At 57.2% G+C, this 11,475-nt stretch overlaps 2 protein-coding genes across 2 annotated transcripts; one reads left to right on the forward strand and one right to left on the reverse strand.

Annotated features, from left to right (window-relative positions):
* The first annotated feature begins 99 nt into the window (after positions 1–99).
* APOBR (apolipoprotein B receptor) lies at positions 100–4,537 on the forward strand. The gene is made up of 4 exons (XM_043455710.1): positions 100–188; positions 528–3,182; positions 3,274–3,536; positions 3,628–4,537. Exons 1-4 carry the CDS (start codon positions 132–134, stop codon positions 3,695–3,697), a joined length of 3,045 nt encoding a protein of 1,014 aa, XP_043311645.1. The 5' UTR covers positions 100–131; the 3' UTR covers positions 3,698–4,537.
* Positions 4,418–9,813, reverse strand: IL27 (interleukin 27). Its single transcript, XM_043455716.1, has 5 exons — positions 9,674–9,813; positions 7,206–7,378; positions 7,023–7,121; positions 5,853–6,011; positions 4,418–4,937 (listed from the first exon to the last, which is right to left on the reverse strand). The coding sequence occupies exons 1-5, from the start codon at positions 9,702–9,704 to the stop codon at positions 4,686–4,688; spliced, it is 714 nt and encodes a 237-aa protein (XP_043311651.1). The 5' UTR covers positions 9,705–9,813; the 3' UTR covers positions 4,418–4,685.
* Positions 9,814–11,475: the final 1,662 nt, after the last annotated feature.

Consider the following 11,475-nt stretch of genomic DNA (forward strand, 5'->3'; position numbering starts at 1 on the left):
GGGCAGGGCTTGGGGTGGGGATGCGTCAGGAAGAGATAGGGGAAGAGGAAGTGTCTTGGGTCCTGGGGAAGACTGGTTCAGTGGGTGGGGACAGTCATTATCAGTTTTCTGGACACACAGAGACAGACAGGATGGATTTCCTCCGGCTACATCTCCCTGGGCTGCATCAGGCCTTGAGAGGGGCACTGGTGAGAGGGGCAAAGAGATGCTGGAGCCTTTCACCCTGCTCTCTGGGGCCTCACCTTCCTTTCTCCCTTTGAGTCTCTCCTCAGACCCAGATTCCTTCCCCAGGATCAGGCAGCCTGTTAGCCCAATCTTCTTTGGATTTCAATCCCCAACCCCCGCAAACATATCCACAGATCTCTCATCTAGGCCCTTTCCTACTCCTTCTGCAGATCCTGTCCTCCTCCTTCCCCCAGATCTTAGAACCCCTCTTTCTTATCCTGAGTGCCTCTGGCCCAGGGCCCCCAGGGAGAGGGCTGGGCCTCCCCTTAATGCCTTTTGTCTCCCTCCCTCTTTTTTTCTAGGACTCTCTCAATACCTTTGTTTCCTACCTTATAGGAGATGAAGTCCCCACTGTAGAGAGGAAGGAGGCATGTGCAGCTGAGGAACTGAGGGAGGTGGCTGCAGGAAGGCCCCTGGGGAAGGTGGAAGAGGAAGCCCAGGAGGCCCTGGAGGGTCTTGGAGGCAGTCAAAGCAAGGAGGATGGAGGGCTGAGACAGCCTGGAGAGACTGGAAGATGCTGGGAGGAAAGCTTAGCTACAGAACAGACCTCAGGTGGGGGAGAAGGCAGCTCCCGTGGGTCTCAAGCTGAGAGGCAGGTCACTGAGGACTGGGAGGGAGCCAAAGCCATCAGATGCCAGGATTCAGGTATCCCCTTGGAGGCCAGAAAGAAGTCGGAGGCTGGTCAAGATAGGAGGAGCCAAGCTCTGGAGAGCCAGGAGCATGATGAGCAGGAAGTGAAGAGAGAGGAGACACTGAGAACATGGGAACGGGAGGAGGAAGAGGTCAGGGCAACAGAGCCAGGGGTGGCGGGAGGGGTGGAGTCAGAGCGGGCCTGGCACAAGGAGCCTGAGGGGAAGGCCGGTGCCGATGGGCACAAGGTGGCAGGGGATGGCAAGAAGTCAGAGCAGGTGGTCAGTGAGGCAGCGGCAGAGGAGATCCAGGGCCCTGGGGCCAAAGGGGCTGGCAGGGAAGAAGGGGTGGTGGTGGTCAGGTGTGGCCGAAGCCCAAGGGCACTGGGGACGCAGGAGCCGGGGGCAGAATCTGAGGATGGGGAAGCCTCAGGCAGGGAGGAGGCTGACCTCCCAGGAGTCGAGGAGGCAGAATATGGGGCAGTCCCAGAAAAGAGGATCCCAGAGGGTACTGGGAGAGTCTGGGCCCTAGAGGAGACCTCCAAGAGAGACCAGGAGGAGGAGGTGGACGAGAATAGAGAGACCGAAGTGAGCCTGTTCCCTGAACAGACCCAGGTCCTAGGAACCCGCAGAGTGGAAGCGGAAGCCAAAGGCCAGGCAGCAGGGAGGGAGACTGAGGAAGGTCCGAGGTCAGTGGGGGAGGTAAGGGAGGGCTTTGAGGGCCAGGCAGATCGGGCTGAGGAAGAGGCGGTGGGGAGGCAAGACTCAGAGGTCAAGGCTGGTCAAGCCAGTCTCAAGGCGGTGGTACAAACAGAGGAGGCTAAGGAGCAGAAGAAGGAGAGTTGCTCGGCTGCAGAGGCTGAGCTGCCCCAGGCCAAAGTAGCTAATGAGGCTAAAGGGGATGCTGACTTGGAGGCAACCCCAGAGGCCAGGTCCCAGCAGTTCAATGGGGGGAGGGGGGAGGAAGAGACTCAGACAGGGGATGAAGCATTGGAGGAGGAGCGGGGTGGCCTTGAGCACAAGGTCACTGGAGGCCAAGAACCTGAGGTGATGGGAGGCCCCCAGACCACAACAGAACAACTTGAGGAAGGGCCGGTGGGTAAAGAAGAGCTCCAGAGCATTCTAGCCCTGAGCAGAGAGGAGACAGGGAGGAGCCTGCAGGAATATCCCAGGCACGTGGGGCATGTGAAGCCTAACAGCTCTGTGACCGAAGCCTGGGAAAATAGAAGAAAGGATGTGGAGAGAGATGATGCCCAGGAGGAAAAAGGAGATGCTGAAGAGGGGGAGGAGGAGGCCACAAGAGGCCAGGCATCGGTGGTAGAGGCTGCAGGAGGCCGAGAGTTGGCACGACCAGCAATCCCAGAGGCAGGTGGGGAGTGGATGGAAGCCTGGCATGGAGCAGAGGAGGCGGAGGCCCCGGGAGCAGAGAACCAGGAGCAGGGCAGAAGGCACGGGGCAGAAGCAGGGACCAGCCAGTTCCTGGGAGAGTTGGACATCAGAGAAACCCAGGAGGAGGAGGTAGAGGCCCCTGGGCCCTTCGGGGAGGACAGACCCTCAGGGAGAGGCTGGAGGCTGGAGGCGGTGGCTGTGAACCCCCAGAGCAGCGAGGGCCCGGAGGCAAATTCTTTGGCTGTTGAGATGGTGGAGGATAAGGCAGCTTTGGATGGAGGGGCCCTTGGGCCTGGAGAAGAGCCCGAAAGAGAGGCTGGGGATGCCTTTGGGAGAGGCTGGGATTCGGAAGGGAGAGAGGAAGCTCACAGAGGTGAGCTGGTGGAGGCTGCAGAGGGAGAGAAGAGAAGGGGGCAGGAGTTTGGCCTGGAGGGCTCAGCTGAGGAGGAGGTGCCTGGCCAAGGTAGCCAAGCAGAGGCTCCTGAGGCTACCCTGGAGGGTGAGCCAGAGGGAGAGGTGACGGGGCTAGGGGAATCAGCAGGGGCAGAAGGAATCTGTGAGGTGGATGACTTTCCCTTGGGCTCACAGGCGCTGAGGGCAGAGGACCTCCCAGGAGGGCAGGCACTGTGGGAAGGAGAGGCTGGGGGATGGCGAGCAAGGGAGCAGGGGCAGAGCGGTGAGGGGCAGCGTGGGAACCAGCACCCCGAGGAGGGAAAAGCACAAAGGCCCATTGACGTGGAGGATGCCGGGGTGACCGGAGGCCAAAAGGCAGAGGCCGCGGAGACTGATCCAGACGGCCTGGAGGATATCCAAGGCCTGGAGGATGTCCAAGCCCTGGAGGACCAGTCAACCAATGAGGGCCCTGCGGAGCCTGAGCCTGGACCACGAGGGGAGGCTGACGGGAGCGCTGGACAGGATGCTGATGGCAAGTGGGGTGAGGTGAGCACTCTGGGTAGGGTCCAGGACAGGATGGAGCAAAATCCCAAAGCTGTAGCCGGCCCTGTGGTACCCTGTGCCCTCTTCCCTATAGGCCCTGCTCCCAGGGTCCCGCCTGGACGTCTCTGTCTCGAGGAGCCGGGTATTCCTGTCCCGCAGCTCCTCGAAGCGCCGCTCTCGGCCCTCTTTCCGTCGGACCCCGGCCCCTGAGCCACCCGAGGAGCCTCCCAGCCCCCCACCTGAGGAGGAGCCATCAGCCCCAGAGCAGAGAATCCAGCCAGAGCAGCCGCTGGAGCCAAGGCCCCCCAGGCCTGAAGGGACTCCACTGCCAGCCAGGAGAAGTCCCTTGGGACAGGGGTGAGCACAGGGTGGGGTGACCCGGTCGGCCTGGGGAAGAGGCCGACAGCACCTGGAGGCCAGCTCCCCACGACCTGTCTTCCATCTGCAGGTTTGGCCTGGCACACCCAGGCATGATGCAAGAACTGCGAGCCCGGCTGGGCCAGCCAAAGCCCCAGTGACGGGATTCGAGGCCCCGGGAGCCAGGCGCCGAGCAAGGCTTGCTGGGACGGCTGGGTTGAACCCAGCTCAGCCTGACTTCCTCTGCCGCTTCGGACGTGTCCTTTTCACCGACCCCCGCTACCCCCCCAGGCCTGAGTTGCTGCATGTGTCGTCCGTGGAGCGGACAGAACCGGATGCCAGCGAGAACCATGAACTTAAGGAGTCTGCCTCTCCACTGTGGCTGATGGACCCCTGCCCTGCTGGGGTTGCCTCTCTCTGAGGACCTGCCTTGCCTGCCTCGTAAATCTGTCTCAGCTGCTCGGAAAACCGAGTGAAGACAGAGACAGTTCTCCCCCGGGCCTTCCCTCTCGGATGGCACCCACTCTTTGCTCTCCCTAACCCTGTCCCTGACTAGGCCCTCGGTGCTGTGGAGGAACGCGATCCTCTGAGGTTGAAGCCAGCCTGGAGGAAAGGGTCAGGAGGGACTGTGGAGCTCCATTTGCAATCAAAGGGAAGCATGCCGGTTGCCTGGAACTTCCAGAATGGGAGCTGAGTCGGGGAACTCTGTTGGTTACTATGGCAACCACCAGCTGAACAAACCAGAGTGGGAGAAGGTGGGCCAGAAACCCTCAAAATGGAGGAGCAGAGAGGAGTCCAGGGTGGCCAAAAGCTGCAGCCTCCGCGCCAGGGCCCCTCGGGGTGTCAGGCACCCCTTCTCTGGAAAGAAACCAAGGCAGAGAGAGGGTGGGAGTGCTTTATTAGACAGCATGGTGGCCTAGTCTGAGGATGACTAGCAGGCCCCCAAAACAATAAATAAACCTTCATTTTTCTAAACAATAAATAAATATCTAAGAAATAAATATCTGACAAAGACTGGAGGGGCCTTAAGTTATTGGGTAGGGTCTGGGATGGGGTTGTGCCTTGTCTAAGGCAAATGAGCTGGAGGCTGTCTGATGCCCCAGACTCCAGTCCTCAAGTCCTGATGGGTTCCGCTAAGAGGTCACTCCATCAGGGCTGGGAGCTGGGCGTGGGGAACCCCAAGGCCTGGATTGAGTTCCCGGCCCGGGAGAGCAGCAGCAAGTCCCGCACGGTCCGAGACAAGACAAGTTCCAAGGAGTGTAGCAATCGGTAGGTGTAGAGGAACCGGGACCAGGATACCTGGGCAGATATCTGTAAGGGGGCGCCCAGAGCCCCTGGGAGCAGTCCTTTTTCCTCCTCATTCTCATGCTCTTCAGGAAGGTTGAATCCCGCAGCCAGCACCTGCAAGGAGAGGAGCAGGGGGTCAGAGAATGGCCAGCCTGAGACCCCAAGTGAAACCTTGTCTCTTTCTGTGCCCCATGGTGTAGAGTGACATCAGAGACCACAAGGTTCAGATTTCCCTGGACAACCCCTACTTCACATCTCCCATGATGTCATCATTTCATATGAACTGCCTGATTCATTTTTTGGTTCAAAAAGAAAATTGGAAGTCACAAGGCAAGATGGTGCTCACAGAGCAGGCTGTCACTCACCCAGGATTGCCCTGGGGATTGGGGGTTCTGGAAGGTCCTCTCTTTCCCTCTCTCTCTCTCTTTTTTTTCTTTAGGTTTCAGTCCAGGGTTTGAAGGATGTTCCCCGACCAGGGATTGAACCTGGTCCCCAGGAGTGAAAGTCTGGAGTCCTAAGAGGCTTAGTAGGAGTCCCGCTAGGCCACCAGGGAACTTCCTCTCTCAAGGGTCATCTTAGGATCAGAAATGGGCATAAAGGTGATCTGGTTAGTTTTTATGCTATCTTCCTTTTCTATTATCCTTTTGCTAAGTATAAAATTCCTATTTCCCTTTGAAATGTTCAAGAAAATCTGGTGATGTCAGAGGATGAGAGAGAAGGGAACCTAATTGGCTGCAGGACCTGCTGATGCCGGGTGCTGTCCTGGCTTCTCTCATTTAAGACCAAGACCCCAAGAGAAGGCAGAGATTCAGGGGGCAGAGCCAGGGCCTCGTGCACCTACACACACACTCTCACACACACCCACAAACACAGAGCATCTCCTTCCAGACACCCTATGTCTGGGCAGGGGGAGGTTTTAAACGGAAGCCAATGAAAAATTTAAAAATACAACAACAAAAAAAGGAGCCAGTGAGCCTTAGTTTTGTGTGTTGGTCTCTGGGGGTGGAGGAGGGTGGATGGACACTCTACCTGGAAGCGGAGATGCTGCTGCAAATCTCGGAGATCCAACCTTGTGACCTGCAGCTGCATCCTCTCTGAGCTGGTCCAGAACTCCTGTCTCCCCAGCCCTCCCAACAGGGTACGGAAGGGACGAAGTGTCAGGGAGAGGAAGCAGAGTCGTTCTGGGTCCTGTGGCAGGGGAGGGAAGGCATCAGGAAAGGCCTGCAGGCCAAGGATCCACTTTCAACCCACCTCATCTCTCTCTGGGTCCCATCCCCAACACAACTCCAGTCTCCATTCCATCACCAAATCTATTCTTGGTAGAACTCTTTTTTTGGCCACACTACGCACAAGGGATCTTAGGTCTCCAACGAGGGAGTGAACCTACACCCCCTGCAGTAGAAGCATGGAGTTGTAACCACTGAACCACCAGGGAAGTCCCTCCATGGCTATTCGCATCCTTAACCCCATCTCCATCCGTACTTCTTTCTTGTGCTCATCACCATTCCTATCTCCATGGTCTCTGATCTCTATCCTATCTCCTTTCCCAACCTCACTTTCAGTCTTAGGCCCAAACTCATCTCTAACCCTAACCGCATCTCCATCCTCCTGTCACTTTCTATCCACAACTCCATTCCATTCCTTCTCTACCATCCCATCCCAGCTCCATCTTCTCACTTGTTTTTATTCTGTCTCCAACTTCTTTCCCATCCTGATTCCCATCCTTATCCCAGTGCCGTCCCTCTTCCATGCGTCCAGCCTCACTGTCACCGTGTCTCCATCCCATCTCCAACTGTACCCACCCTCATTCTATTCCCATCTTCACCAGCAATCCTCACTATTTCTCTGTCCCCCACTTCATTTCCACTCATCTCCAGCCTCTTCCCCCATTCCTAACCCCTCACCATTCTCTCTCCTCACACCAACTGCATACCTCCTCCCTACTAATCTCTATCCCCAATCCCATTCTATTCCCATCCCAGCCTCTGTCCTTGCTCAGCTTCATTCTTAACCTTCTTCCTAATGCCATTTCTTTATTCCAACCTCATCTTTATACTCAGTGACCTACTCAGCCTCATCCAGATGCTCTCCTTCAATTTATCCCCAAATCCATCTTCAATTCAGTGGACTTGATCTCCACGGACCCAGACCAGCCTTATTGCCAGTTCGCCTGCCCCACCCTGCCAGTTCCCCACTCACAGAGAGGCCACGCCAGGCCCGGAAGGTCGTGGAAACGTTGGGGAGCTGCTCTCCCAGGGGCAGGAGGTCGAGGTTCACTCCAGGCAGGTGAGATTCAGCCTATGGGACAAGGTCTATAAGTGGGGGCCCAAGGGGATTGGGGATCTTCCCATCCCCAGAGCCAGCTGCATTAGGGAAACTCACAAAGTGATGAGCCTGGACCCGAACTGCGGAGAGCAGCTTCCTGGCGAGATGCAGGCTGACCTTGAACTCCCTCTGCAACTCCTGCAGGCTCAGGGGGGGCCTCCCCGGGGGCCTCGGGAATCCCCAGACACCAGCTCGAGCCAGAAGCAAGAAGAGCAGCAAAAGGCTGAGCCCTGGAGAGATGGGGGAGGGGAGTGAACAAGATGAGGGGTGAGCTTGAGGAGAACTTGGGCGAAGGAAAGAAGGGACCGTGCCTTTTCTGAGCCTGTGCTACAGGCACGCGCTATGTGTCATCCCACTGACTCCTCAAAACCACTAATGAGCTATTGAGACACCATATGGCATCTCTTGTGGGCTTCCCAGGTGGCGCAAGTGGTAAAGAAGCACCTGCCAATGCAGGAGACATAAGAGACTCGCGTTCGATCCCTGGGTCGGGAAGAACCCCTGGAGGAGGGCATGGCAACCCACTCCAGTATTCCTGCCTGGAGAATCCCATGGACAGAGGAGCCTGGTGGGCTACGGCCCATAGAGTCGCAGAGAGTCGGACACGACTGAAGCGACTTGGCACGCAGGCGCTGCGTCTCTGTACAATGAAAGGAAAATGCCCCTTCCCCAGGTACACACAGCCTGGCGCAGAGTGCCCACTTTTGAAGCACATCTCGGGCTGCATCTTGATCACCACTAACTCCCTTGGCCAAATGCCTTCCTCAATGCACAAACTGCACAAGGGTGTGAGGAAATCTGGGTGCTATTATTCTCCCTATTTTGCAGATGGGGAAAATGAAGCTCAGGGAGGGTGACTTGCCAGAGGGTGAGCAGACCGGGACTGGCGTCCAGATAGGCCCAAATGCAGAGCCTGAGTGCTTCCCCCAGCGACCTCAGGGGAAGGCCACCACCTCCACCGCAGTGGGCACAGTCTGTTCTGCCAATGACTCCCCGGGCTTAGCCAGGCAGCTTGGCTGGCCTGAACCAGAACCCCAGGGGAGGGCTGGTGATGCTGAAGGCTCTATCCCAGAGAGTCAGAAGGACAGATGGGTCCAGCCTCCCCCAAGGCAGGTAGATCACTCTGCAGTGTGGGAGAAACAGGGCTCCCAGGAGAGGGAGGAGGGCCTGGAACAGTAGAGAGCAGCCCTGTCTCTCCGTCGGGTTCTCCCCTTGAGCAAGCCACCTCTGATCTCTGTGCCTTGGGCTCCCAACTGTAAAATGGAGGATCAGATGGGCTGATCTCTGAAAATGCCTCCCCCCCCCTGCATTTCCTGGAAAGAAGGAAGAGGGGCAGTGGGGCTGGAGCTCTGGGAAGAGGGCAGTTTCCTCTTCGGGGAGAGGAAATCTAGCAATCCTTAGGCAGTTGCACAACTCTCCTCGAAACCCAAACCAAAACTGCTTACTAAGTCGAAGTCTATTCTTGACTCCCTCTTCTCTCCCTGCTTCTTTCCTATCTGTTCTCTATCTCCAAACCCTGAGCTCTGCTCCTTGAAATGTCCTCTCAATAAAGACTAAGAGGAAATTCTGGGTGCTTCCGCTACCCCCATGGACTTCCAGAGACGGTGGGTCTTGTCTCTAATCTCCAGCATTCAGGTTCTGTGGCTTGGGGGCCACTCTGACACTCTGGAGACTTAAGACAGAGTGAACTCCTTTCTAGTTCCATATATTGCCCACCCAGAACCGAGCTGTGCCATTTCCTGCTGATCCCCTGCTTTCTGCTTGGACTCTGGAGCCCCCAGACCCTTCCCTTGGCTTCTCCTTCCCCTCTGCAGTCAATCCTGGGGTTTTGGACCTGGTCTTTGAGGGTTCTGTCCCCATCTTCCAACCCTTGGTCCCTACCCTGACCCTCCCAATGGCTCCTCTGCCTATAGCTCTGGTTCCAACCTCTGAGTCTTTCAATCACCCACTGTAGCTTGAACCTCCTTCCAAGCTTCAAACTCCACACCCTTGACCCAGTAAGGCTGCTGACTCCTTGGCCCCAGTGCCCTGCTCCTTCTGTCCTTCCCCTAGCCAGCCCCAGTTCTCACCCAAGCTGACAGAGCAGGGGCTCATTCATCCCAAATAAATGCTTAGTTTATCTGCCTGGCCCTGATCCTGGTTAAACTGCCTGCCCAGTTTTCCCCATTCATGCCAGTCAGGTCTTCCCATCCTCAGCCCAGCTCTCACCAAATTTCCTCCCTTCTACTCCTGTCTCCTCATTCATGCCAGCCAACCTGCCCCACCCTCTGCCCAGCCCTAGCCTCTGCCCCAGCCCCTCTCCCCAAGTTATGCCTATCTCATTCCCATCTTTTAGCCAGCTGTGTCCTGTATCCTTGTGTGTGTGTGTGTGTGTGTGTTACTTGCTCAGCCTCTTTCCTTAGTCTTGGCCACATAGTAGCCCCTCAGCCCTTGGCCCCTATCCACAGTGGTCAAGTTCACCCATCCTCTGCCCAGTCTCAGCCAAGCCCCCTCCCCTCTGCCCCCAGCCCTGGCCTCAAACTCACGCCAGCCAAGGTCGCCTGCCGTCTGGCCCATGGCGGGGCCCAGCCTCCTTGGACAGCCATCTCCCGGGCAGGGGGAGTCTTATACTGGGGGCTGCGCCCAGTTTCACTTTCCGTCCTGCTTCTACTTTCGGCTTTGTGTTCACCGAGTCTTCCCTCATCACCACCCCTTGCTAAAATGGGGAAATGTAATTTCCCTTCCCAGAGAGGGTGGGAGGTGCAGTGGGGGTGGCGGGAAGCTGGGGTTTCGGTCAATCTCAGCTCCTGACTCCCTGCTGCACTCTACAGTCCAGCCATCCCCTTACTTCCCCACCCTTGGGCGAGCCGCCCCACTCTGCTTGCTGGTAGGTCCCAGGGACTCCAGCCCCCTCTCCTGTTTCTCTTCTATGTCGCCATCATCCCAGTGCCATCACCAGTCCATTGTCCTTCCAGAGACGGATGGCCAGGTAAGGGGATTACCCATTAGAGGGGACTTGGGTTTTGAGTCATCCTTATGCTCTGCTGGTTTACCAGATGGCTGAGGGAGGGAGTGCCAGGGAAGTCAGGGTTCAATGGGTGGCTGGGATGAGGCTGTGTGTGAGGTGGTAGGGTCTCAGTCTGGGCAGACTCAAGGGTTCAGTCTGTAGTCAGGATCAGGGCAGGATGAGAATAGGTTCATTCAGGGCCAAGCTCAGACTTCAGCCAGGATCAGATTTAGGATTAGCACTCAGGACTCAGTCTAGGGCCAGACTCTGAACTTCATCTGGGGTCAATGCCCTGGCTCTGCCCTGGCTCTGTGTTTGGGGTCAGAGCTGTCAATGACGTGGGGGCCATGTGTGGAACCAGTTAGGGTTGGGCTCAGAGCTCAGACCAGACGGGGCACAAACTTCAGTCTGCGGCTAACATCCTGACCGCTTGGGTGACTCAGGTCAGGGCTCAGGCTTGGGCCGGGTTAAGAGCTCAGTGGTTGAGCAGAGTCAGGGCTCAGCCCATGGCCAGGTTGGGTTCTGTGAGGTCAGGATCAGGGCTCGGCCAGGTCCCCGAATTGCTCTGGTGTTTCTGCTCTGTAGACGGCTGTCAGGCCTGGCTACAGATCTCCCTTCCAGCGCTGCCCCGCCCTGGATTTCCCATCTTCAAGGAGAAGATGGGGTTTCTTGGTCTTCCCCCAAGCCCACTGCTGCCACTTTCCTTTTAGGACCCATGGGGTTTCCCTGCTGGGCCCCGGCTGTGTTACAGAAACCAAAGGGGCTTCCCCTTCCTATACCCTGCCTCCCCAGCCGTGCCCATGCACAGGGCCACCAGGGACCAACTCCCAGGGAAGTATCAGCACCTGCCAAGGAACCATGCAGAAGGCCACTGGAGAAGAAGGAAAAGGAAGGGTGGCTCGCACATGCCTAGCCAGGACCAGTTTCCTTTGCAGCGCCCCTCAGTGGTGGCAGCTCGTTCCCCCACATCCCAGGCAACTGATGCTCCTCCCTGTTGGGTCCCATCCATCCTGAGACTGATGCTGACAAAGCCCTGGCTGGTTTTCCTCACATCCCTGAGCCCTGCCATTGTCCTGGAGGCATGGACACTCTGCCCCCCTCCCCACCCACAGCCACTCCTGACTCTTTGCCATCATCCAGAGCCGCTTTACCCTTCAAACCTTTAACCCCATCTTCCACTGTCTGACTACAACCTCCTGACCTTCCCAACCTTCTCAGTGTCCCTTGGGACCTCCCAGCCCTTGCTGCTTCTCAATCTGTCTGCGGTTGACTCCTCCAGCCTCACACCTCCCTCCAACCCTCTTCTTGCTCCACCAGTTGCTTCTTTGCCTTTGCACAGGC

Source organism: Cervus canadensis, chromosome 32 (assembly GCF_019320065.1).
Source record: "Cervus canadensis isolate Bull #8, Minnesota chromosome 32, ASM1932006v1, whole genome shotgun sequence".
NCBI classification, from domain to species: Eukaryota; Metazoa; Chordata; class Mammalia; order Artiodactyla; family Cervidae; genus Cervus; species Cervus canadensis.